This window comes from Macrotis lagotis, chromosome 3, assembly GCF_037893015.1.
Source record: "Macrotis lagotis isolate mMagLag1 chromosome 3, bilby.v1.9.chrom.fasta, whole genome shotgun sequence".
In the NCBI taxonomy this organism is placed as follows: Eukaryota; Metazoa; Chordata; class Mammalia; order Peramelemorphia; family Peramelidae; genus Macrotis; species Macrotis lagotis.
This window is the reverse complement of record NC_133660.1, coordinates 91709001-91735885: the sequence shown is the minus strand read 5'-3', so window position 1 is coordinate 91735885 and position 26885 is coordinate 91709001. Positions and strand designations below refer to the sequence as shown.

Here is a 26885-nt window from a genome sequence, read left to right as displayed (position 1 = left end):
GTAAGAATATATTAATTTTCAAACAACCAGAATATGACTTGAGGTAGTGACCTTCTCTCCAAATTATTATAGGAGGCTAAAATCTTATTAGATGAAAATGACATTGCTCAAAACACTCCTGAATTCATCTTTTTGGACTTAAAAGTCAGTGGCATACTCTTTTGAATACCTTCAGTTGTACTAAATGTGTTTTTTAGGGTATGAATGATTTATAGAAGTACTGAAGTTATTTGGAGTTAAGTTTGATTAAAATAAAAAAGAAATGCACTAATTTGGGTCAAAAAAAATTTTAACTGTAAAGTAGTGATGCATCCTTGATCATCCCACAGTGGCTGGCTCTACATACAAGATAGGGAGTTCAAAAACTGCTTGCTTAAAAACCTGCCCAAAAAATCCATACTGAAAATTTTAATCCAGGAATCAGAGTATCTAAAACTTGGAAGAAATTTTGGAAGAGTTTGAGTCCAACCCCCTCACTCTATTGCTACAGCTTTTATGGTTCTGAGAAGTGACATAATCAATCTACAGTTACATAAGTTATATAAAAGACAAGATCTGAACCTGGTTCCTCTGAAAGGTTCACACTTTTTAAGTATAATGTTTTCACAGAAAAGTCTTCCCCATGAATTTTTTTATTCAGTAGCAAATATCTTGAATGCCAATAATTAGAATAAGCAAGGGGTTTTAATTTTTCTTTATTTCATATTGATTTCTGAGTAAAACTGAATTTTTTTTTTTTAGTTTTTTGCAAGGCAAATGGGGTTAAGTGGCTTGCCCAAGGCCACACAGCTAGGTAATTATTAAGTGTCTGAGACCAGATTTGAACTCAGGTACTCCTGACTCGAAGGCCAGTGCTTTATCCACTACGCCACCTAGCCACCCAAACTGAATTTTTCCACAGCTAAAAAATGAAATTACCTTATATAAATTTCCTAACTTTATAAGCCCCAAATATTTTATAATTATTTTGAAATATGAAACATGTAAAACATGAAACCAAAATTAACTACAATAACTTATTCTGTACCAATTAATAAATGACCAATTAAAGTAAATAAGAGGAGGATTAAAATCTAAACACAAGACTCACACACACATGCAAAATTGTTAGGGAAAGTAGGAAAAAAAGGTACATTTCTTTCTTAAATATTCATTTCTTCTTTTCTCTGTGACAAAAACTGAAGTCACACAAATTTTCCTGAACCCATAAGGAAAGCACTCAAAGTCATCCCTTATCTAGTAAGTATAATTCTGCAATTCCTCTGAAATAATATTTTATAATGATTTTCTAAGATTAAGATATAGCAGAAGATGGATTATTTAATCTTACATGGGACAATTATGCAAGCCAATGATGAATGATTTTCTTATTTTTATATAACCTTTTAATTATACTACTTCTATTTGTGCCCAAGTACTTAGATAAAGCATTACAAACATTAACACATTCAAAATCAATTAAATGTCATACCATATGGCCTTCAGCTCGAGCTTTATTTTGCTTAGCTTCATATTTCCGCTGTAGGAATTCCTCCACTTGTTTTGCTCTTTCTTCAGTACACTGTCCTCTTTGCCTAAGGAATTATGACAGATACATTAACTATTGAGAACATTATAAAGACTCCACAAAGTTAGAAATGATGTTCTAAATAATAACATTAAAAGAAAAAGAGGAAAGGAAGCTAGGAGATAAAACCACTCTCTGTTACGATGTGGGAAACAAAAATAATAGCTTTTAAGCAGTCAAATCAGATTCAAGAAATCAGAAAATGTACAACAGAGAGCAAGGGAACTCATGTGGAGATGTCCCTTATTTTTAAAATGAAGTGAAATATATAATACGTAAATTCCTTTAAACTTTGATATGCTCATTTTATAAGTCAATCATTTAGTATCTTCCATATTTCATAATTATTTCACTACAAAGTAATTAGAATAAAAAATAAAGGAAAAAAGAAAAAAGTGAATAAGTGGTAAATCATATACCACTAATTAAAATTTACAAAATAAAAGTTTTAGGAAAGTCAAATGCATTAATTAGTAGATAGAAGTCCACTAAGAATTTAAGAGATTTGAATCAAATGTTTGGCAATTTGTTTCAAACATCTTTACAAATGACATTCCACACTATCCTCAAAAAACAATGAAAGAATTCATGTGTACTATATAGTTTGTTCAGTTGCTGCTAATCAAAATATAGGAGCTTGAGTTTAGTTGTGTGGAGAAATTATGAAATAATGAGAATATTTCCTTCCATCACAATAAGATTTCAGACACTCCAACATTATGTATAAAGAATGGACATATTATATCAAGATATATAAGAGGTGAGTGACACAGAGAAAAGAGAGTAGAATTCATACAACAATAAATAGTGACAGCAACTATGTAAATAAGGTGAAGCAGCAATAAAGTTTGGGAAAATATGCCAAAGTAAAAACAAATTCAGGAGAAAGTTGAAATAATTTTTCTACTACCTAAAGTTAATATTAAAACTTGTTTTATTAAAAGACAATTATAACCAATATTCTTGTTTTATTTTTGTATTCTTGCCTATTTAAATATTTGCTTAAGAAAAAAATTTAAATCATAAAAAGGTGAGTCTAAATTTATGATTACAACTATATACCAAAAGTTTGCTTGTTTAATGTATAAAATTGAGCTTCAAGAAACTAAAGCTGCTCCATCCTGAAATTAAACATGTTAGGATCCCAAGGCCCATTTATCTTATATGGTAATTAAAACAGATTCTATTCTGAGACTAAATACATTGCAGTTCACTCTATCACTCTAATAGATCCTGAAATTTAGGACAATAATTCCTTCACTTAGTATATGTTTAGTAATTTTTTTATATACTGAAATAAAACTGAACACTGCTAGTGAAAAGCATTATCCTCCCTTTAGAGAAGTGACTGGTGAATTTGAAAGCATAAAAATAATGGCTACATATAACTGTCTAAATGAAAAATTTTAGATGCGTTCAATGCTGAAGTTTTTTATTTAGCATTTTTCTTTTTTTTTTTCTACTCAACAGTAAGGTGTTTATGGAAAACCCAAGAGCACCATCCAGAAATGTGACTAAAATGATTTAAAATACTGGAGGGGCAATGATGAAGAGCAGCATGATAAAGTGGAAAGAGCTTTGGAGAAAAGCATCTAGATCCATACCTAGTTCTACTATTAAATGCATAGTTTGGCCTTCCCTGTACTGATCATTCTCAGATCTATTTCCATTCCTTATCCTAAGTTTCAGATCAGCATCACCAACGATTGTCCATAGGTATCAAAAACAAAACTCATGAGCCTTCATTCTCATCAGAAATGACTCTGAGAGGAAATAACATACACACTTAATAGGGTATAGAAATCTATCTTACCCTAGAGAAAAATAAGAAAGGGATGGGATAAGGGGGAATGGGGGGAGGAAGGGGGGAATAGGTGATAGAAGAAAGGGAACACTGTGGGAGAGGGTACTCTGATACAACACACTTTTGGACAGGGTGAGGATGAAAGGAGAGACAGAATAGAATAAATGAGAATGGGGAGGAATAGTGGAGTGCAATAGCAACTGTGGGAAAAATACTGAAGCAACTTCTCTGGTGGACTTAAGATAAAGGCAACTCACCCCAGAGACAGAGCCATTGGAATCTGAACACAGACTGAAGTACATTTTTTTTCTCTCTCTCACTATTCTTGAGGTTTCTCATCTTCTTGGCGGGAGGGGTGTTATGTTTACTCTTATAACAAAATTATTGTAATAATATAAAATAAATAAACCAAAACCATACTTAAAACACACACACACACACACACACACACAACTCATTCCATTTCTCCAAGAACTGACTCCTTTTCTAAGCTTCTTTACCTCTGTCAAAGGCAGCAATATCCTTTTAGTTTGTCTGGTTCACAGCTCAAGTGCCAATCTCTAACTTTCCATTTACCTACACTCTTTGAATGTCATCAGTAGGTAAAAAATTTTTGTTCTACCTCCATAACATTCCTCGTTTCTCTTCTTTCCACTCATAGAATCATACTAGGTCAGGTCCTCCTTGCAACACTCCTAAACTGAGGCTATCTTCCATTTATACCCAATACATTTTACATATGTATTTTTTTTTGCATGTTGTTTCTCCCATTAGAATGTGAGTTCTTTGAATACACTCACACCTTTGCACTCTATCAATGCACATTCCTAATTTACAGTAATAATGAGAAAATGTTTAGGAGTTACAAGTATCATCTCCCTGTGCAGGAATGTAAACAGTTTAAAATTAATGGATCCTTGTGATTTCTCCTTTCTATTTACCATTTTTGTACTTCTCTTGAATCTTCTATTTGAAAAATCACATTTTCTATTTAGTGTTGGCCTTTTAATCAGGAATGCCTGAATGTCCATCCCCCCCCCCCAAAGGCTTATTCTCAGTTTTGCTAGGTAGGTGATTTTTTGGTTTATACTCCTAACTTTTTTGTCCTCCAAATTATCATATTCTAAGTTTTGAATATTTAATAAAGAAATTGTTGAATGTTGTATTATCCTCACTGTTTTCACAATATTTGAATTGTTTCTTTTTTTGGTTGCTTGAACTATTTGCTCCTTGACCTAGGAGTTCTGGAATTTGGCTCTAATATTCCTGGGAGATTTTATTTGGGAATCTTAAGAGGTGATCAGTGGATTTTTTTTTCTATTTTACCTATTAATTCTAAAGTATCAGTGCAGTTTTCCTTGATAATTTCTTGAAAGATGATGTTTAGGATTTTTTTTCTGATCATGACTTTCAGGTACTACAATATTTCTTAAATTATATCTCCTTTATTTTCCAAGACATTTTTCAAAGAAATATTTCACATTTTCTTCTATTGTTCTCAATCTTTTGATTTTTATTGCTTTTTGATGTCTCAAGTTCCACTTGCCCAATTCTAATTTTTTCTTAATTATTTCCTTCATTGAACTTTTCTACTTTTTCATTTGGTCAATTCTGCTTCTTTTTTTGGGGGGGGGTCGTCTAGACAAATGGGGTTAAATGACTTGCCCAAGGTCACACAGCTAGGTAATTATTAAGTGTCTGAGGCCGGATTTGAACTCAGGTACTCCTGACTCCCGGGCTGGTGTTTTATCCACTGCACCACCTAGCCACCCCATCAATTCTCCTTAAGGTGTTCTCTTCATTGGATTTTTGTGCCTCTTTTACCATTTGCCCTACTGCTTCTTAAGGTGTTATTAGAGGTATTTTTGTGCCTCCTGCTGACTCATTTTTCATAATTTTTTTGTATCACTGTCATTTCTTTCCCCATTTTTTCCTCTGTCTCTTCTATCTAATTTGTAATTCTTTGTAAGTTCTTCCATGACCTCAGACTAATTCACTTTCCCAATTCTCCTACAGTGAGCTAGTGCTATTCTTTGCCCCCAGGTCTACAGGGCTTGGAGCATGATATGAACATAGGTAATGGAACAGAATGCTGCAGTCAATGCCAGTAAAGGAACTCCCCAATCTTCTGGCTAGGGCTTTCAATCTCTCAGCTGTTTCAGCTGCTGAGGTGGGTCCTGGACTGGCACTGGACAGTGCTCAATGCTTTTTTTTTTTTCAGGTTTTGGCAAGGCAACCGGGGTTAAGTGGCTTGCCCAAGGCCACACAGCTAGGTAATTATTGACTCCAGGGCCAGTGCTTTATCCACTACGCCACCTAGCCACCCCTAGTGCTCAACTCTTATGAGGCTGTGAAAGAATTTCCTGCAGACCTTCTAAGTGGTCTTGGGTGAGAAAACTGCTTCACTCAGTGCTTTCAGTTCTGTTGCTCCAGAATTTGTTTTGAGGAATGATTTTAAGTTGTTTAGAGGGGAATTTAGGAGAGTTCAGGTGAGTCCCTGCCTTTTCCCTGTCCCTAGTTGAACATTTGATAAAAAATAAATAGATAAGATTTGTCAATCTTACTGGGATGTTTTATATGCTATAGTCTGGAATTCTTTGCTTGAACATCTAGTTAGACTCCCCTGGACTTTCCTGAATTTAGACATCCTTCCTTTTACCTTACAGAGAAATTCAAGCATGAAACATTAACTTAACTATAACTCAATCACTTGCAACTGTTTAAATGCATTCTAATGAGCATCTGTCCTGCACCAGTTTTCTAGGTCACAGCTTCTTTGGGTCAACTGCCAGGGATGTTCCTCTCAATCAATTTAGTTCAAAAGCACCTTTTGAGTCCTCAGAAATATTCTCCAGAAGAAGGATGTGCCTATTTTCTTGTTAGTGATAACTGTTATACTCAATCTCACAGCTATTTTAATAATGAAAAGTGAGTTTTTATGAACATACTTTTGTATGTTCTGTAGGAGATCTGTAAGTCCAAGGTCAGTCTGTTTAAATTGATTCACAAAAGAAAGGGGGAAATGCAAGAATTTTAGGACTACAGGAAAACAAAAAATTAGTAATGGATAATAAGAGAAAGAAATTCAAATGTTCTCAGGAGAAAAGGTGAAAGAAAAGGAAAGGAGAAAGGGGAAAAATGGGTTGAGAAAAATTAATGCTTTCAAAGTGTTTTTTCAAATATTATTGAACCAAAATCTAAACTTACTATAATGCTGCACAGTAACAGATAGACAAATTCATCCACATCTTCACCTATATCCAAGAATATAATCATTTTGTTCTCAATTACAAACCAGAAAAAGTCAAGTCAATGGATAAATTATTTACTAGTTATAATTTAGTATTAGAATTAATGGTTACTTGACAAAATATAACTAAATAAAAAAATGCATTTACAACTTAGAAAATTAAGGTAAATGTTAGTTTCCAAAAGACAAATGATTCTGAGTGATGGAGATCTTCAAACAAGTACGATATTGAAGCTACATTAAGACAACTGACAGAATGAGACGCAAAGATGGATTCACAAATTATCACAGTCCAACCTGTTGTAATTGGCTTGCTTAGACACGGCCTTCAATCTTTTCAAACTTTTCCTAACTGAATCAGTCTCAGAAGAATGGTGATGACATACAGCCCCGTTAGGAAATCCTGGACGTATTCCAGGTGGACCACCTCTGTAGATAAACATGCACAGTGACTTTCATTACTTTTATCTGAACTAAAGCAGATTCAACTTCACTAGAATACAGCCATACCTTTCGGGAAGGCAATGGCGATGGGTTTCTCCTTTCCACCTGGCCTGTCTGTCTTCTGCTCTTTGTTGCTGCATTTGATCAAAAATAGCATGATATTGTTCATATGGTCCTCGGGAGGGAAAAGGACCTGGCGCCACTGCCCTTCCACCACCAATATATGAAGCCTGGAAATTAAAGAAAGTGCCTTCATAGCCTTTTGTCTTGTTTTATTTCATATATATCATATCCCAAATGGATAAAATACATTAATTTAAATAAATACCTTTTTCAGACTGAATGTATTATCTTAGAAGTTAATACTATAGAATAATACAGTTTTCCAATAAACATACTCAAGTGACAATGAGAATTTTTGGTTTACTTTGTGAACTAATAAATAGATTAGCAAAATAAATTACCAATGATGTAACAAGCACATGCATAGAACTACAGGTAAAGTCTAATAAAATGCCCCCCAAATACTTAAGAGCATGGTAGTTTTCCAAGGACAATGGTAATGCATTTTTAGTTTCAACAAATAAAAACAGATGAACAATAATGTAACAAATATGCACAGGAAATTACAGGCAAATTTTAATGTTTACAAATGAAATTCAGAACAATGAAGGTAACATTCATATGTAATTATCAACATTGAATAGATTAAAAAAATCAATGAATTAAAATTCTTTAAAAGTTCTCTAACATGGGTGGCTAGGTGGCACAGTGGATAGAACACCAGCCCTGGAGTCAGTTCAAATCCAACCTCAGATACTTAATTATCACCTAGTAGTCTTGGGCAAGCCACTTAACCCCATTGCCTTGCAAAAAAAACTAAAAAAAGAGTTCTCTAACAAGGGATATAAAACAGAAGACAAAGTTCCTATCTCAAGAAATCTGCAATGTACTTGGATAGGTAAGACATAGATTTTTTTAATATCTAAGTGGCAGGTGCCAGGACAATAATGTGGTGCAGAATGCAAAATAGATGAAAAGGAAATACCCAATACCAGAAAATGTTAAAAATTGAATTCTTTTTAGAAGAAGTTAATCTTGAACTGAATTTGAATGGTAAGGAAAAAGAAAGAGAACCTTCTAGGTAATGGGAACAAAATAAGATAGGGTACTGAAAGGCAAAGTAGTAAGGTAGGTGTCTGAAGTAGAAAGGGAAGAAATGATAAATGGTTTAGAAACTAGATTGGTTAAAGCATACTGGAAAGGAGTGGGACAGTGGATAGAGCACTGGTCTGGAGTCAAGAGGACCTGAATTCAAATCCAGCCTCAGATACTTGATACTTTTTAACGGTGTGACCTTGGGCAAGTCACTTAACCCCATTGCCTTGTCAACAATTAAAAAAAAAAGGAAAGCAGAGAAAAATGAAATTGGATTGAATATCAGGACAAAGGGCTTGGATGTGAGCATGCTGTAATGGAAAGATTGAGGAGAGGCCTTAGAGTGAGGAGAGATCTGAGCTCAAATTCTGTATCAGACAGTTCCTAACCTAAGCAAAGAGATGTCATTTAATTCTCTTCTGTCCTTTCTTCCTCTGCAAGGCAGGAACAACAAGATCTGGAATACCTATCTCAAAAGTTTAATTATATATAATGTACTTTATACATCTCAAAACATTATATAAAACTCAACTTTAATATTTCCTGGAAAGCCAGGGAAGCCACAACAGACTTTAAACTTTAGTACATGAGGGCGGTTAGCCATTCAGTGCTGGGCAAGGCCCACCACAAATCAGATGCTCTATGAGCTACAGGTAAGGAGCTCCACAGGAAAAATCTAGAATAAAGTGTTGGATGGGAAGGACAAAGAGTTTCTGCATAGCGATGAAGAAGTAGCAGCGCTGAGATACAGATCAGGCATAAAGGAAGAATGGCTCTAATTCTTAAGAATTTGGGGAAATTATGGGACTACTAACTAAAACAAGATCAGTTAAGAAGAAGTCTAAGCTAAGGGGAGAAGGAATGAAGATGTACCGACCCACAGTTTGAAGTATCAGAAAGTAATTCGTTTAATTGGAGTTGTTAAGTCTATCTGGACATCTTAGAGGTAAAGACACTGTCAACCCTCAGGTTTGAAAAGTCACTGTGAAAAATCAAAATGTTAGTATCATAAATGAAAAAGGTGAACTCACTAACAATGAGGAGGAAATTAAAGTAATAATTTGGAATAATTTTGACAAACTCTATGCCAATAAATTTGAAAATCTAAGTGAAATGGATGAACATTTACAAAAATATATGTTACCCAGGTTAAATGAAGAGGAGATTAAATACCTAAACAATCCAGTCTCAGAAAAAGAAATTCAACAAGCCATCACTGAACTCCCTAAGAAAAAATCTCCAGGGTCAAATGGATTCACAAGTGAATTCCATCAAACATTTAAGGAACAACTGTTTACAATTCTATATGAACTCTTTGGAAAAATAGGTGAAGATGGAACTCTGCCTAACTCTCTGTATGTCACCAATATGGTGCTGATATCTTAAACCAGGAAGTGTTAAAACAGAAAGAAAATTATAGACCTGATAAATATAGATGCAAAACTTACATAAAATCTTAGCAAGACAATTACAAGTTATCACTAGGATAATACAATAGGATCAAGCAGGAATGCAAGGTTGGTTCAATATTAGGAAAACTGTTAGTGTAATTAAATCAATAACAAACCTATCAGAAATCATATGATTGGGGTGGCTAGGTGGTGCAGTGGATAAAGCACTGGCCCTGGAGTCAGGAGTACCTGGGTTCAAATCTGGTCTCAAACTCTTAATATTACCTAGCTGTGTGGCCTTGGGCAAGCCACTTAACCCCATTTGTCTTGAAAAACCTAAAAACTTAAATGAATAAATAAAATTTTAAAAAAATCATATGATTACATCAATAGATACTGAAAAAGCTTTTGACAAAATATAGCACCCATTCCTACTAAAAACACTAGAAAGTGTAGAAATAAATGGACTGTTCCTTAGAGTAATAAGCAGTATCTATCTGAAACCATCAACAAGCATTAAATTCAACAGGGATAGGGTATAGCCATTCCCAATAAGATCAGGGGTGAAACAAGGATGCCCATTTATCACCACTACTATTCAATATTATATTAGAAATGTTAGCTTCAGCAACAAGAGAAAAAGAAATTGAAGGAATTAGAATTGGGAAGGAAGAGACAAAACTCTCACTCTGCAGATGACATGACGGTATACCTAGAGAATCCCAAAAAATCATCTAAAAAAACTACTGGAAACAATTAGCAACTTTAGCAAAGTCACAGGATATAAAAAAACCTTCATAAATCCTCAAATTCTCTATATATAACTAGCAAGACACAGCAGGAAGAGCGAGAAAGGGAAATCCCATTCAAAGTAACCTCAGACAATATAAAATACCTGGGAGTCTATTCGCCAAAGCAGACTCAGAAACTTTTTGATAACAATTACAAAACACTTCTCACACAAACAAAATCAGATTTAAATAACTGGGCAAACATCAACTGTTCATGGATAGGTCAAGCTAATAAAACAACAATGACAATTCTACCAAAACTAAAATACCTGTCTAATGCCCTGCCAATCAAAATTCCAAAAAATTACTTTAATGAATTAGAAAAAAGTGGTAAGTAAACACATATGGAGAAATAAAAAGTCAAGAATTTCCAGGGAATCAATGAAAAAAAGTGCAAATAGTTGGCTTAGCCATACCAGATCTAAAATTATATTATAAAGCATCAGTCATCAAAACTGTCTGGTATTGGCTAAGAAACAGAGTGGTAGACCAGTGGCATAGACTAGGTGCAATAGCAGGAAATGATTATAGTAATCCGCTATTTGATAAACCCAAAGAGTCCAGCTACTGGGATAAAAACTCTCTCTTTGATAAAAATTGTTGGGAGAATTGAAAGTGAGTATAGAAGAAACTTAGATTAGACCAATACCTCACAGCTTATATCAAGATAAGATCCAAATGGATACAGGATTTAGACATAAAAAAACAATATAATAAGCAAACTAGAAGATCAAAGACTAGTTTACCTCTCAGACCTATGGAAATGGAAGCAGTTTATGACTAAGGAAGAGATGGAGAACATCACTAAAAACAAGCTAGATAATTTTGATTAGATTAAATTAAATTAAAAGGGTTTTGCACAGACAAAATCACTGTAACCAAGACCAAAAGAAATGTAGTAAATGGGAAACAATCTTTACAACCAATGAGGAAATCAAAGCGATCCACAGTCACATGAAAAATTGCTCTAAATCATTACTTATTAGAGAAATGCAAATTAAATCATCTCTTAGGTACCATCTCACAGCTCTCAGACTGGCTAATATGACCAGAAAGGAAAATGATCAATGCTAGAAGGGTTGTGGTAAATCTGGGACACTAACAGATTGCTGGTAGAGCTGTGAACTCATCCAACCTTTCTGGAGAGCAATCTGGAACTTGGCCCAAAGGGCAACAAAAATGTGCATAGCCTTTGATCCAGCAATACCACTACTGGGTCTATACCCTGAAGAGATGATTGTACAAAAATATTCATAGCAGCCCTGTTTGTGGTGGCAAAGAACTGGAAATTAAGTAAATGTTCTTCATTTGGGGAATCGCTTAACAAACTGTGGTATATGTATATCATGGAACACTACTGTTCTTTTAGAAACCAGGAGAGATGGGAATTCAGAGAAGCCTGGAGGGATTTGCATGAACTGATGCTGAGCGAGATGAGCAGAACCAGAAAAACACTGTACACCCAATCAGCAACATGGGGGTGATGATCAACCTTGATGGACTCACTCATTCCATCAGTGCAACAATCAGGGACAAATTGGGGATGTCTACAATGGGAATACCATCTGTATCCAGAGAAAGAACTGTGGAGTTTGAACCAAGACCAAGGACTATTACCTTTAATTTAGGGAAAAAAAACTGATAAATTATTGTCTGATCTTGCTATCTCTTATACTTTGTGTTTCTTCCTTAAGGATATGATTTCTCTTTCATTACATTAAATTTGGATCAATGTATACCATGGAAACAATGTAAAGACTGGCAAACTGACTTCTGTGAGGGGTGGGGGGAGGGAAGTAAGATTACGGGAAAAATCATAAACCTCAAAATAAATAAAATCTTTAAGTAAAAATATATACACATAGTCAATGTTATTCTCATAATTCTGATTTCAATTGCCTTTCCATGTCTTTGTTTTTCTATGATTTTTTTTAGGTTTGTTTTTTTTTTTTTGCAAGGCAAATGGAGTTAAATGGCTTGCCCAAGGCCACACAGCTAAGTAATTATTAAATGTCTGAGGCCGGATTTGAACTCAGGTTCTCCTGACTCCAGGGCTGGTGCTCTTTCCACTGCGCCACCTAGCCACCATGTCGCCTATGATATTTTGTGGTTCAATAATATTCCATTAATATCCTTGATAAATATCACAAAATCATTTTCATATTCAAGGAACAGAAAAAGAATTGCATATGAAACTGTGACTCTATGTATAACCTACTTTAAAAATAAAATCTATAATATATTTGATAGGGTGATTCATATTGTCTTGCTGATATCTTTCTGATATTCATGCTCTCTGTTTATCATTTATAAATGCTTTGTTGACGTTTTTCTGGCATCACTATTATTCTCCTTGGTCCCACTCCCCAATATTCATTCTCTTATTTTTTTTTATTCGAAACTTTTTTCTATTTAATTTCTTTTTTAAAAATCTTTAAATTTTTTTATTTTTGTACTAGTGATATTTTAAACATTATTAAAATATTCTTGTTTAAGAGTAAATATGAACCCCCTTCCCCCAAAAATATAGACTTTCATAAGAAATAAAGTAAAAGAAAAAGAAAAAAATGTGTTTCAGTCTCTGTTCTGATACCATCAGCTCTGTCTCAAGTGGATCACATTCTTTATGATAAGTCTATCACAAAAATTACTTCCATATTTTTCCACTGTTGCTGTTGCTGATTGCAATTCCCTCCATCCTTACCTCCCCACTATTATATATTATATTTTCTCTCTCCTTTCACTCTGTCTCTCTTCTAAAATGTGGTGTAGAGTAGCTGAGTGCCACAATGGACTGATCACTGGCCTTGGGGCCAAGAGGCCCTGAGCCCACATAACACCTTGGAGACCCACCAACCATTTGGCCCCGTGGTCCCAGACAGGCCAACCAATCCCAGCCCCTTGCAAAAAATAAAAAAAAGAAAATGTGTTATATCTGACTATTCTCTTCCTATGATCCACCCTCTCCTCTATCACCCACATCCCCCCCTTTTTTCCTTTTTACTCTAGATGTCTGTACCCTATTGAATGTGTATGCTGCTTCCTCTCTGAGCCATTTCTAATGAGAGTGAAGGTTCCCTCATTCCATCTCACCCTCCCCCCTTCTATATCATTGCAATAGCTCTTGGCAAAAAAATATACACATATATCATTTATGTGAAATATCTTAGCCTATTCCACCTCTCCTTTCTCATACTCCCGGTACATTTCCCTTTTAGCCATTAACTCCATTTTTACAATATATTGTATCTTCAAATTCAGCTCTCTCCTGTGTTTCATCTATAAAAGCTCATTTTACCTGCTCTATTTTCCTATGAGTATCATCAGTATCATTTTTCTATGCAGGAATACATGCAGTTAATTATCATTAAGTCCCTAATATTTTACCCTTCTTCTCTGCTCTGTATGCTTCACCTGAGTCCTGTACCTGAAGATCAAACTTTCTGCTCAGCTCTGGCCATTCCAACAGGAACATTTGAAATTCCCCTGGTTTGTTCAAAGTACATCTTTTCCCCTGGAAGAGGATGTTCAGTTTTTCTGGATAGTTGATTCTCGGTTGCTTGCCAAGCTCTTTTGTCTTCCAGAATATTATATTTTAAGCCCTATGAGCCCTTAATATAGTTGCTACTAAGTCCTGTGTGATCCTGACTGAGTTCTACAATATTTGAATTGTGTTCTTCTGGCTGCTTGTAATATTTTCTCTTTTACTTGGGAGTTCTGGAATTTGGCTATAATATTCCTGGGGTTTTTTTTGGGGGCGATCTCTTTCTGGGGGAGATACTTCTAGGATATCAGGGCAATTTTCCTGTAGGAATTCATTAAAAATGAGGTCAAGGCTCTTTTCCTGATCATGATTTCAGGTATCCCAATAATTTTTAAATTATCTTTCCTGAATCTGTTTTCCAGATCAGTTGTTTTTTCAATGAGATGTTTCACATTTTCTTCTAATTTTTCAATCTTTTGGTGTTTACTTCTCATAAAGTCATCAGCTTCATTTAGCTCCATTCAACATCTGAAGGATATGCTTTCCTCACAGGGCTTTCTTATCTCCTTTTCCATCTTGTCCAATTCTGTTTTTCAAGCATTCTTCTCCTCAATAACTTTTTGAACTATTTTATCCATTTGACCTAAGCTGGTTTTCAACATGTTATTTTCTTCAGCATTTTTTTGGATCTCCTTGCCTAAGCTGCTGACTTCTTTTTCATGTTTTTCCTGCAACTCTCTCATTTCTTTACCCAATTTTTCTTCTATTTCCCTCACTTGATTTTCAAAATCTTTTCTGAGCTCTTTCATACCCTGAGCCCAACTTCCATTTTTCTTGGAGTCTTTAGATGCAGGAACTTGTACTTTCTCACCTTCAGATTGAATATTTTGATCCTCCTTCGGATCATAGACAAAGTATTTGTCAATGGTTAGGTTCCTTTTTTTTCTTCCTCATTTCCCCAACCTGTGCCTGGTTTTGGGGTGCTTCCTGAGCTTTTGAGTTTTATTGGGATACCCCTAAAAGGACGTCAGTGTGTGAGGCTCTGACTGCTCTCGTGGTCTGTGAATGATCCCTGTTCTATGGGAGACTTAGACTGTGATCAGGATCTGAATGTGGTCAGAGCCCCGGAGTCCAGATCCAGGTAAAGAGGACAGACCTCGGAAGTCTCTCTCTACTCCCCTACCTTCGGTGGGCTGAGCACTCGGGGTTCAGTTGCCTGGACACTCCTGCTTGCTGGCTCCATGCTTGCTTTCTTGGATCTAGGCTGACATCGCTGCTGCACTGAGTTTGTGCTTGCTCTGGCAGAGGTCCCTCACTGATCCTCCAAGTTGTGCTTTGTGCTCCCCGGGGTGAGGGTCAGAAAACTGCTGATGCTGTGAGAGACATAGTCCAAGGTGCCCTGGGGCTCTTTCTGGGAGGCTCACCTTTCGTTACTCTGGTGGGGCCGCCACTCTAACCCCATGGAGCAGAGTTTTTCCACTATTTTCCAGATTACCTTGGTCTGGAGAATTGCCTCAATTGATCTTTCTGTGGGTTCTGTCTCTCAAAAATTTAGCTAGATTCATAATTTCAAGATTTTTGAAATATTATGGAGAGAATACCTAGAAGGGGCTCTTCTCCTGCTGCCATCTTGACACTGCCCTCATTCATTCTCTTATAACAAACTGTGATAAAGACAAACAACACGGTTTCCAACAAGGTATGAGTTGAAAAACAACATCTCTTGCACTTTTTATTCATAGCTTGACTGTCAAGAATGGAGGGGTAGGAATCTTTATCTGTCTTCTGGACATGAGCTATTTGTGGCAATGACCAGAGTTCTCAAGTTTTTCATATTTGACAATGTTACAATTATTGCATTACATCTTTATCATACTTAATTTTTATAAAATTCTATTCAGGTCCCTAACTTCTTTCTTATTTTTCTTTGAGGTTTTAGATGAGGCAGTTCTGACTTTGCTGCCTTCTGAGTTAGTTTTGATCTTCTTTGTCATCATAGTAACATTTTCCCAATCTATTTCTTGACTTTTACCTTAATATGTTAAGGTTGGGTTCTGCTCCCATGATGGAGAGAGGGAAGCCCCAAGCAGCAGGTTTTCATGCAGTTGTTTTCAGTGCTAGCTTGGTGGTGTTGGTAAGTTTTCATTTTCCTCCATAGTGATATGATCTAAGGAGAAGTGTGTCTAATACCCTCCTGGTCTGTGCTTTTCTCTGTGTATGACCATAAGCTCTCCTTTCCACCCTGCAACTGTGACCAGGAACTCTGTTCCCCCATACCTGCAATTTTCATCTTTTAGTGAATTATATAATGACAAAGAGGTGGTATATTGTGGAATATCATTACTGAAAGATTTTTTTTTCCCTACTGATATCCTCATGAAGAATGTCTTCACTGAATTTCACATAATTTTCATTACAATTTTATATAAATAGCAAAGTAGACAAACAGGTTGTTAACATTGTTGTAGTTTACCCAGTTGCCATGTTTGAGTATAAGAGTCAAAACATTTTTCTATGCCTTTGATATCTTTTCTTCCTTCAGATAACATGTAAATTAATCTCTCAATGCCCTTACGACTGTGTCATTTCTTTTGTCAATCATGCTACTTCTCTCCTGTCCCAAGATCTCACTCCTCACATAACCTCCCCAGGGCTCTTCATCTCTCAAACTTCTCACTGCTCCCTCACCCATACTCTCTCAGATAAAAACCTTATGATATCAGCCATGGTATTTCCCAGGATTAATATGAATCAATCATGAAAAACATTTTAATTTACTAAATAGAAGTTATTAAAAGAGATATCATCTTACAGGACTAAAATGTAAATATAATTTAACAAATAGAGGAATAAATATTAACAACTTCGGCCTACCTTAACTTCACCACTTCCACCACAACTTATAACATTTCTCCATCCTTGCTCCTTGACCCTATTTATTTGCTCCATCTTAAGGGGGGGAAAAAGAGCAGACTCAAAATTGTTTTTCTAAGAAACAAATGTTGTTTATAAATAAAAATATATTCCTGAAGAAATTTTAAAAGTATATTACGGAAAAATATATGGAATTTTATCCTTACCCTTTCTTTCTCTTGTCTTTTCACACGTTCTTGTTCAAGTAAATTAATCTGTAACAATTAAAAGAGTTTCTTTAGACCAATACAAATGTAATATATTGGATATATAGGCAAAGCAAGAAAAAATAAACCTAAGTCTACCTGTTCCCTTTGTTTTTTTTCTCTTTCATATTCCAACTTTCTCTTCCTTGCTAACTCCTTAAAGGGAAGTAAAGTATTATTTTAGTCAATATATTAATTCCTTCTTTTATATTTTCATCAAGAAAGTTAGTACTCCGTTAGTAGAAGCATGCCCAAAGAGATTTAAGAAACAGTTAAAGGTTTCTTGTGAAAAGAACTAAGGAGGAAAGGTTTGGAGGTTTAATTTTGTACTATAAGGATTTTTAGTTTTTTAGAAGTTAATTGTATAGCCTGAAAATAAGCAATAGCTGGCTTTATACCTCTAACATTTTCCTCCTTTCTTCTCCAGGATTCACTTTCTTCGATGGAGATTGTTGGGCCTGGATAAAAAGTGAAGCTAAAAATTAGATAAAGAGTATGAACCACATATTTTAGTAAACTGCAAATTATAGGGAAAATCAAAAGAGAAATGTCAGAACACACTTTGTTAAAATTCTGCTTCACAATACTTTTCTAAAGAAAAGTAATGAACTTAATATATTTTCTGTGGGATCAGAAAAAGACAAGTAGTTGACAAAAGTCTTTTTTCTAATGGTCATCAAAACTTCATTAAAAATGGCAAATAAGGAGCAATACAAGCTGAATTTCTCAACATTTCCTTCTCCAAACTTTAAAATAATTCTTTAAATCAAATTTTGGAGTAGCAGAGCCAAAACAAAATCAAGGTGAGGCATTTTTCTGAATTTCTCAGTTCAATTTAAGATGTTAGCAAGTGATGTTTGTGACACCAGGGTGGAAGCCCACTGGGGACCACACATAGCAGCAATAACAGCAGCAACTTCGGGGGCTCTCAGTCCAGAGATGGTGAGGGATGTGGGCAAATGGACAGAAAGAATACAGGAGACTCTTTGCTGGCACTGGATATAGTTGGCACGAAATATCAGTTCTATTGCACAAACACCATTATGGGTTGCATTTCCAGTGGGGAGAGGAGCACTGGGACCTGATCACAAGGAAACAAGGGTCTTGGTCCCAACTGATAAAAAAAACTACTTCACAAGAAAGACCAAAATATAAACTCAGAAGACAATAATATGAAAATAGCTACAAACAAAAGACTCAAATAAAAATACTAACTGAATCAAAATCCCATAAGAATTCCTGAGTTAAAGAAATAGTTAAAAGTAGTAGTGGAAAGTTTGGAAAAGAAATGAGTGATAAATCTTAATGACTTGCTCATTTCATCAGTACAATAATCAGGCACAATTTGGGGCTAACTGCAATGGAGAATACCATCTGTATCCAGAGAAAGAATTGTGGAGTTTGAACAAAGACCAAAGACTATTACCTTTAATTAAAAACATAAACAAAAATATTATCTTATTATTCAATCTAGCTATCTCATATTTTTTTTCCTTAAGGATATGATTTCTCTCTCAACACATTCAATTTTGATCAATGAACAGTGATCAATGAAAACAATCTAAAGACTATCAGACTGGCTTCTGGGGGGGGAGTATACAATTCAAAAATAAATAAATTAGAAAAAAAGAAATGAGTGATATAAGAACACTATGAAAATATAATTAACAGTTTGATAAGAATTTCTGGTGGAATAGTGAACTAGTCCAAACATTCTGGAGAATAATTGGATTTATGACCAAAAAGCCACAAAACTGTTGACTCAGCAACACTACTACTACTAATTCTGTGTCCCAAAGAGATTAAAAAAAAAAAAAGGAAAAGGAGAAATAGGAACAAAAATATTTATATCTGCTCTTCTGGTGACAAACCACAGGAAATTGAGGGGATACTCACCCAAACTGGGGACCGAATGGCTGAACAAGAGGTAACTTATGAGTGTGACAGAACCCTGCTGTGTTGTGGGAAATAAGGAGGAAAGTGTTTCAGAAAACATAACAAGATCTATATGAACTAATGCAAAATGGAAGTGAAAAGAACTGAGAAAGAGAGATCACTGGGCATTGTAACGGCAATGTGGTAATGATAATCAACTGAAAGACTCAGTTACTCTGCACAGTTCTAAAGGGTAGCAGTGTAAGCACAGAACGGAGACAGGCTGAGACAGATAGGAATAAGAATATGGGAACACCATACCATCAAGGACAGAAGAGTTTCAACTCGTTTCCCATTTCCCAATTTAAAAAGATACTTGGACATCAGGGGTGGAGCCTAGATGGCTGAACGACATTAACATGCTCCAAAAGCTTTTCTGGACATTCAAGCTACAGAAAATATTCAAAGAAGTTTTCAAAGATACACATCATGGAGGATCTTCAGGGAAGGTCAGTCTCTCTGGGGGAAAAGGGGAAGTAAAGCCAAGTGAAGCAGGACAGTGGGAAAGTCAGCAAAGCAGGAGACTTTTAGCCACAGTGCAGTCCAGGTCAAGAGTGTGACAACAACAGAGGTCCCAGCAGCTAGATAGCAAGTTCCCAAACAAAATCTGAATTCTGGGAACACCAGGGTAAAAGACAGGACCAGGTTGGGAACAAACCACTGTATAGGCAGAACATGAACCCAAAGGAGACAACAAACCTCTGTAAAGGCAAGGCCTGGACTACATAGGCAACATCTTGCCCAACAACAAGCCCTGGATCAGACCCCAGCCCCAGCATAAAAAGCTTGGATCTATTCTCCTTGAACCCCAGGAGTAGAGCCAAAACAACCAAGATGAGCAAAAAAGCTAAAAGAATGCTCATTATAGAAAACTACTTTGCAGATAAAGATGATATTAATGCCATGTCAGAAGAAGAAATCAGTAAAAATTTATTCACTGGGTAAGTCTCAAAAGAGTCTATAAATTGAAATAAAATCCAAAAGCTCATAGAAGAGCTTAAAAAAGAATTTAAAAAACCTATGAAAGGAGGAAGAAGAAAAATGGAAAAAAGAAATGAGAGACATGCAGTAAAATAATGAAAAATTGAGCAAAGAAATCAACTCCATTAAAAAATAAAAATAACCAACTGGAAAAGGAAACACAAAAGTTAACTGAAGAAAATAAAAACCAAAAATTAGAATTGAACAAATTGAAACCAACAAATCTATGGAACTATAAGATTCCATTGAACAAAATAAAAAAGCTGAAAAAATTGAAGAAAAAGTAAAGTACCTTTTTAGGAAAAACAAACAACCTGGAAAATATAGCTAGGAGAGATAATTTATGAATCATTGGACTACTAGAAAGCCTAGATCAAAAGAAGAACCTGGAAAGCATGCAGCAAATTATCAGGGAAAACTGTACAAATCTGCTAGAACAAGAAGACAACATATCCATTGAAAGAAAGCACAGAAGGGCGGCTAGGTGGCGCAGTGGATAAAGCACCAGCCCTGGAGTCAGGAGTACCTGGGTTCAAATCCGGTCTCAGACATTTAATAGTTACCTAGCCGTGTGGCCTTGGGCAAGCCACTTAACCCCATTTGCCTTGAAAAAACCTAAAAACAAAAAATATATATATTAAAAAGAAAGTAAACACAGAAACCCTGCAGAAAGAAAACACAGAAACCTGCAGCAAGAGATCCCCAGGATAAAAACTCCAAGGGCTGTTATAGCCAAATTCCAGAACTCTCAAAGAGAGGAGAAAATTCTGTAAGCAGCAAAAAACCCGCAATTTACATACAAAGGAAATACAATCAAACTCACACAATACCTATTTAGCATCAACACAAAAGGGCCAGAGGATATTAGAGGGCAAAGAACCTGGGACTACAACCAAGAATTTACTAATTTACTACAAAATTCAGCACACACTATCAGAACGAAGGATGGATGTTCAATGAAACAGAGGACTTCCAAAATTTACTGACACAAAGACCAGAACTGAACAGAGAATTCAATCACCAAATATACAAGAGATGCATAAAAATGTAAATAAAGGGGGTGGCTAGGTGGCGTAGTGGATAAAGCACTGGCCTTGGAGTCAGGAGTACCTGGGTTCAAATCCGGTCTCAGACACTTAATAATTACCTAGCTGTGTGGCCTTGGGCAAGCCACTTAACCCCATTTGCTTGGGGAAAAAACCTAAACAAATAAATAAATAAATAAAATAAAGGAGCATGTGTTTGAGGCGGCTAGGTGGCTCAGTGGATAAAGCACCGGCCCTGGAGTCAGGAGTACCTGGGTTCAAATCCGGGCTCAGACACTTAATAATTATCTAGCTGTGTGGCCTTAGGTAAGCCATTTAACCCGATCTGCCTTGCAAAATCCTAAAAAAAAAAAAAAAAAAAATGTAAATAAAAACAAATGTTAGTCAAGACCATCAAATTGTATACAACCCTAAAAGGGAAGATATAATACTTATAACACTTGAGAATTGTATTTCTCTTAGGATAGTTAAAGGGTTGAATAAAATTGAAATGATTGGACTTAGAGGATCTGGGTATGGTTGGATCTTGTCTCTCCACTGAAGAGGTCCAAGATGATTTCACTATGTTGGGAACAAAAAGTCCTGATGAAAATCAGGGGAGGAGTGAGATTATAATAGTTAATTAAATCGGAGTTAAGAGTTAATCCATGTTTTACTTAACAAAGAATTAAATTCTCTGAAGGGAGGGGGAGGAGGGAAATGTGGGAGAAAATATGTTTGGGGGAGAGGAGTACAAATAGGTTATGAAATGAAAAATTAAAGATCCCAATAAAATACCAAATTAGAAATTCTGAAAATCAAGGAAAAGATTAATAAAACTGAAAGCAAGAAAACCAGTGAACTAATAAATTAAAACTAAGAATTGGTTTTAAGAAAAAGCCAATGGAGCAGAGCCAAGATGGTGACAGGAGAAGAGTCTCTCTTAGGTGTTCTCTCTCAAATACAAAATGACTCTAACTAAATTTTGGTGAGACAGAAGCCACAGAAAGATCCAGTGAGGCAGTTCTTCAGCTCAAGGTAACCTGGAAAATAGTGGAAAGGCTCCATTTCATGCTCTATAGGGTTAGAGGGGCAGCCCACCAGAATGAAGGAACTTCAGTCTCCCGGAGGCAGCCACAGGGCGCTGGGAACCACAGATCACAGCAGCGGGGGGCAGTTTCCTGACCTACACTAGGGGAGCACCAGGCACAACTCAGAAGATGGGAGGGGGGGCCTCTGCCAGAGCGAGCTCATGAAGCCCAGCTCTCAGGGCACTCAGGAGCAGCATGGCCACAGAAGCCCAAATCCAGGAACTGGAAGCAGACAGAGCTGGTAAGCAGGAGCCCCCAGACAACTCACCCTTCAATACTCAGTCTAGGTAGGGGAGTAGAGAGAGAGACTTCCGAGATCTGTACTCTGTCCCTGGGACAGGACTCTGGGGCCCTGACCACATTCAGATCCTGATCACAGTCTAGGGGACCCCCATAGAAAAGCAGGGCGGCCCCACCTCAGCCCCGTGGCAGAGGGGTGCACTTGTGGTCATTCACACACGGAGATCCTTGGGGGGGGGTATTCCAATAGTACTCAAAAGCTCAGGAAGTACCCCCCCAAGACCAGGCACAGGCTGGAGAAATGAATAAACAGAGAAAAAAGAGGAACACCCTTTAGAAATACTTTGTCTATGATCTGAAGAAGGATCAAAGTATTCAGTCAGAAGATGAGAAAGTCCAAGCTCCTGTATCCAAAGACTCCAAGAAAAACGGAAATTGGCTCAGGCTATGGGAGAGCTCAAAAAAGATTTTGAAAATCAAGTGAGGGAGATAGAAGAAAAATTGGGAAAAGAAATGAGAGATGCAAGGAAAAAACATGAAAAAGAAGTCAGTGGCTTAGTCAAGTAGATCCAAAAAAAATGCTGAAGAAAATAGCATGTTAAAAACCAGCTTAGGCCAAAGAAGTTATTGAGGAGGAGAAGAATGCTTGAAAAAAATTGGTCAGATGGAAAAAGAGATAAGAAAGCTCTCTGAGGAAAACAAATCCTTCAGATCTAGAATGGAGCTCATGGAAGCTGCTGACTTTACGAGAAGTGAGGATACAATGCTTCAAGACCAAAAGAAAGAAAAAATTGAAGACAATGTGAAATGTTTCATTGAAAAAACAATTGATCTAGAAAACAGATTCAGGAAATATAATTTAAAAATTATTGAGATACCTGAAAGTCATGATCAGGAAAAGAGCCATGACATCATTTTTAAGAATTCCTACAGGAAAATTGCCCAGATATCCTGGAAACAGAGGGCAAAATAGTAATTGAGAGAATCCACCAATCTCCACTGGAAAGAGATCCAAAAAAAAAAAAACAACCCCCCAGGAATATTATATCCAAGTTCCAGAACTTCCAAGTCAAAGAAAAAAATATTACAAGCATCCAGAAGGGCACAATTCAAATATTGTGGATCTGCAGTCAGGATCACATAGGACTTAGCAGCAACTACATTAAAGGCTCGTATGACTTGGAATATAATATTCCGGAAGACAAAAGAGCTTGGAATGCAAACGAGAATCAACTACCCAGCAAAACTCAACATCCATTTTCAGGGAAAAAAGATGGACTTTCAATGAACCATGGGAATTTCAAATGTTTCTGTTCGAATGGCCAGAGCTGAGCAGAAAGTTTGATCTTCAGGTACAGGACTCAGGTGAAGCATACAGAGCAGAGAAGGGTAAAATATGAGGGACTTAAGATGAACTACATGTATTCTGGCATAGAAAAATGATACTGATAATACTCATAGGAAACGTCTCATTTAATAGAAGAGGTAGAAGGAGGTTTTATGAATGAAGCACAGGAAGAGAGCTGAGTTTGAAGATACAATATATTGTAAAAATGGAGTCAATGGCTAAAAGGAAAATGTAATGAGAGTAGGAGAAAGGAGAGGTAGAATAGGCTAAGATATTTCATATAATAAGATTTTTTTTATTATCACTGGGGAGAATGGTCAGATATAACACATTATCTTTTCTACTTCTTGCAAGGGCTGCATGATTGCTGGGCCTTAGGTGTGGTAGGTGGGCTCAGGGCCTCTTGGCCCCAGTGCCGGTGATTAGTCTGCTGTGACACTCAGCTACCTTACAGCACATTTAAGAAGAGGGACAGAGTGAAAGGAGAGAGAAAATATAGTATATGGTAGTGGGGAAATACGAATGGAGGGAGCTGCAATCAGCAATGGCAACAGTGGAAAATGTATGTAAGTAGCTTTTGCAATGGACTTATCCTAAAGTATGTGATCCAACTGCTACAGAACTGGTGGTGTTGGAACACAGATTGAAGCACATTTTTTATTATTATCATTGGGTTTTTTTCGGGGGGGGGGGGTTGTGGGGCAGATGGGGTTAGGTGGCTTGCCCAGGGTTGCACAGCTGGGTGATTGTTGGGTGTCTAAGGCCGTATTTGCACTTGGGTGCTCCTGACTCTGGGGCTGGTGCTCTGTACACTGCGCCACCACATTATTATTATTATTATTATTATTATTATTATTATTATTATTTTATTTTGGGGGTTTTTTTGTTGTTTTTGCAGGGCAGTGGGGTTGGGGTGGCTTGCCCAGGGTTGCACAGCTGGGTGATTGTTGGTTTTATCTGGGGCCGGATTTGGGCTCGGGTGCTCCTGACTCCAGGGCCAGTGCTCCAACCCATGTGCCACTTAGCTGCCCCTATTATTATTATTATTATTATTATTATTATTATTATTATTTCTTTACTTTATTGCCTATATTTTTTGGGGGGAGGGGTTATTATGTTTACTCTTAAACAAGACTATTTTAATAATGTATTAAAAAATCATTTGTACAAAAATAAAATAAACATAAACAAAGAAACAACGTCCTCAAAGAAACAATAAAGATTATTAATTTAAAAAGAGAAAAAAAAGAAAAAAGCCAATAAAACAGATAAACCTCAGGTTATTCTGATTTTAAAAAGAAAGAAGATAACCAAATTATCAATATCAAAAATAAAAAAAAACACCCATGAGGAGGAAAGAGAGCTACTTTGCCAAACTGTATGCCAATAAATTTGATAACCTGAATCAAATGGATATTTACAAAATACAAACTGCTGAGATTAACAGAAGAGGACATAGCATATTTAAATAAAACCATTTCAGAAAAAGAAACTGAAGAAATCATTAATAAACTGTTTAAGAAAAAGTATCCAGATCCAGATGGATTTACAAGTATTCAAGGAACAAGTAATCCCCATTCCACATAAACTATTTAAAAAAAATAGGAGTTCTGCCAAATTTCTTTTATGACACCAACATGATACTGATACCTAAATGAGGAAGAACCAAAATAGACAAAAGAAAATTACAGACCAATCTCCCTAATGAACATTGATGCAAAAATCATAAATAAAATTTTAGCAATGAGATTACAAGCAAGTTATTACTAGGATAATACACCATGATCAGGTAGGACTTAAACTAGGTAGGCAGGGATGGTTCAATATTGGGAAAACATTCAATATAATTGAACATATCAATAACAAGACCAACAGAAATCACATAATTATCTCACGAGATGCTGAAAAAGCCTTTGATAAAAATATAACACTAAAAACACTAGAAAGCTTAGGAATAAATGGAGTTTTCCTTAAAATATCTACCTAAACCATCAACAAATATTATATGTAATGGTCGGAGAAACTCGGAGTAATTCCAAATAAGATCAGGAGTGCAACAAGAATGCTCATTATCACCATTACTATTCAATATAGTATTAGAAATGTTTGCTTTAGCAATACCAGAAGAAAAAGAAATTAGATTCAGGATTGGCAATGAGGAAGCAAAGCTTTCACTCTTTGAAGGTGATATGATGATATACTTAGAGAACCTGAGAAAATCATCTTAAAAAAGTCCTCGAAACAATTAACAAATTTAGTAAAGCAGCAGGATATAAAATAAACTTCATTTCAAGTAAATGTAGCCAACATTAAATACTTGGCAATCTACCCCCCAAGACAAACCCCAAACTGTACGGAAGACAATTATAAAGGACATCTCACCCAAATAAAGTCATATCTAAGTAATTGTAAAAGTATCAATTGTTCATGGTTGAATCAAGTTACTATAATAAAAATGACATTTCATAGACTTCTGGTCAAGATGGCAGAAAGAAGATAGGTGTAGTTCTAAAATCTCCTGATCTTCCCCCATATATGACATGAAACAAACCTCTTAACAGAAATCCGACCAACAAAACCCAGAAAGAAAAGCCAGGAGAAAGAACATCTACCTCAGGATTTCTCTTCCGCGATTGTGGATGAGTCCAGGTGCAGAAGGTGGACTCTGCCAGGAGCATGGGACTGGGGAGAGCCTGGGAGCCTGAATTAGCCACAGATTAGCCTGATGGGAATTCAGGGAAGTCTAGAGGGATTTGCATGAACTGATGCTGAGTGAGATGAGCAGAACCAGAAAAACATCTGTATTTCCTAACAGCAACATGGGGGTGATGATCAACACTAATGGACTCAGTCATTCCATCAGTGAAACAATCGGGGACAATTTGGGGCTGTTTACAATGGAAATACCATCTGTATCCAGAGAAAGAACTATAGAGTTTGAACAAAGACCAAGGACTATTACCTTTAATTTAGAAAAAAAAAACCAGATATCTTATTGTCTGATCTTGCTATCTCTTATCCTTTATGTTTCTTCCTTAAGGATATGATTTTTCTCTCTCATCACATTCAATTTGGATCAATGTATACCATAGAAACAATGTAAAGACTGGCAAATTGCCTTCTGTGGGGGATGGGAGGATGGAAGTAAGATTAGGGGAAAAATTGTAAAATTCAAAATAAATAAAATCTTTATAATTAAAAAAATAACATTTCTACCCAAATCAAATTACTTATTCATTGACCAAACAAGAAATAGA

At 36.1% G+C, this 26885-nt stretch overlaps 1 protein-coding gene across 12 annotated transcripts in view; it reads right to left on the bottom strand.

The window, feature by feature from the left end:
- The window catches only part of NEK1 (NIMA related kinase 1), a 163867-nt gene that overhangs the window by 79271 nt on the left and 57711 nt on the right, over positions 1-26885 (bottom strand). For 6 of the 12 annotated variants that reach the window (XM_074228982.1, XM_074228983.1, XM_074228978.1 and 3 more), the window contains 7 exons: positions 17407-17466; positions 17108-17164; positions 16970-17017; positions 16764-16838; positions 7132-7295; positions 6919-7050; positions 1472-1574 (listed from right to left, as the gene is read on the bottom strand). In XM_074228982.1, coding sequence (XP_074085083.1) covers positions 1472-1574; positions 6919-7050; positions 7132-7295; positions 16764-16838; positions 16970-17017; positions 17108-17164; positions 17407-17466 — 639 coding nt within the window. Of the gene's footprint in view, positions 1-1471; positions 1575-6918; positions 7051-7131; positions 7296-16763; positions 16839-16969; positions 17018-17107; positions 17165-17406; positions 17467-26885 lie in introns of those variants that run through there. The other 6 variants (XM_074228988.1, XM_074228981.1, XM_074228989.1 and 3 more) reach the window with 3 other exon arrangements.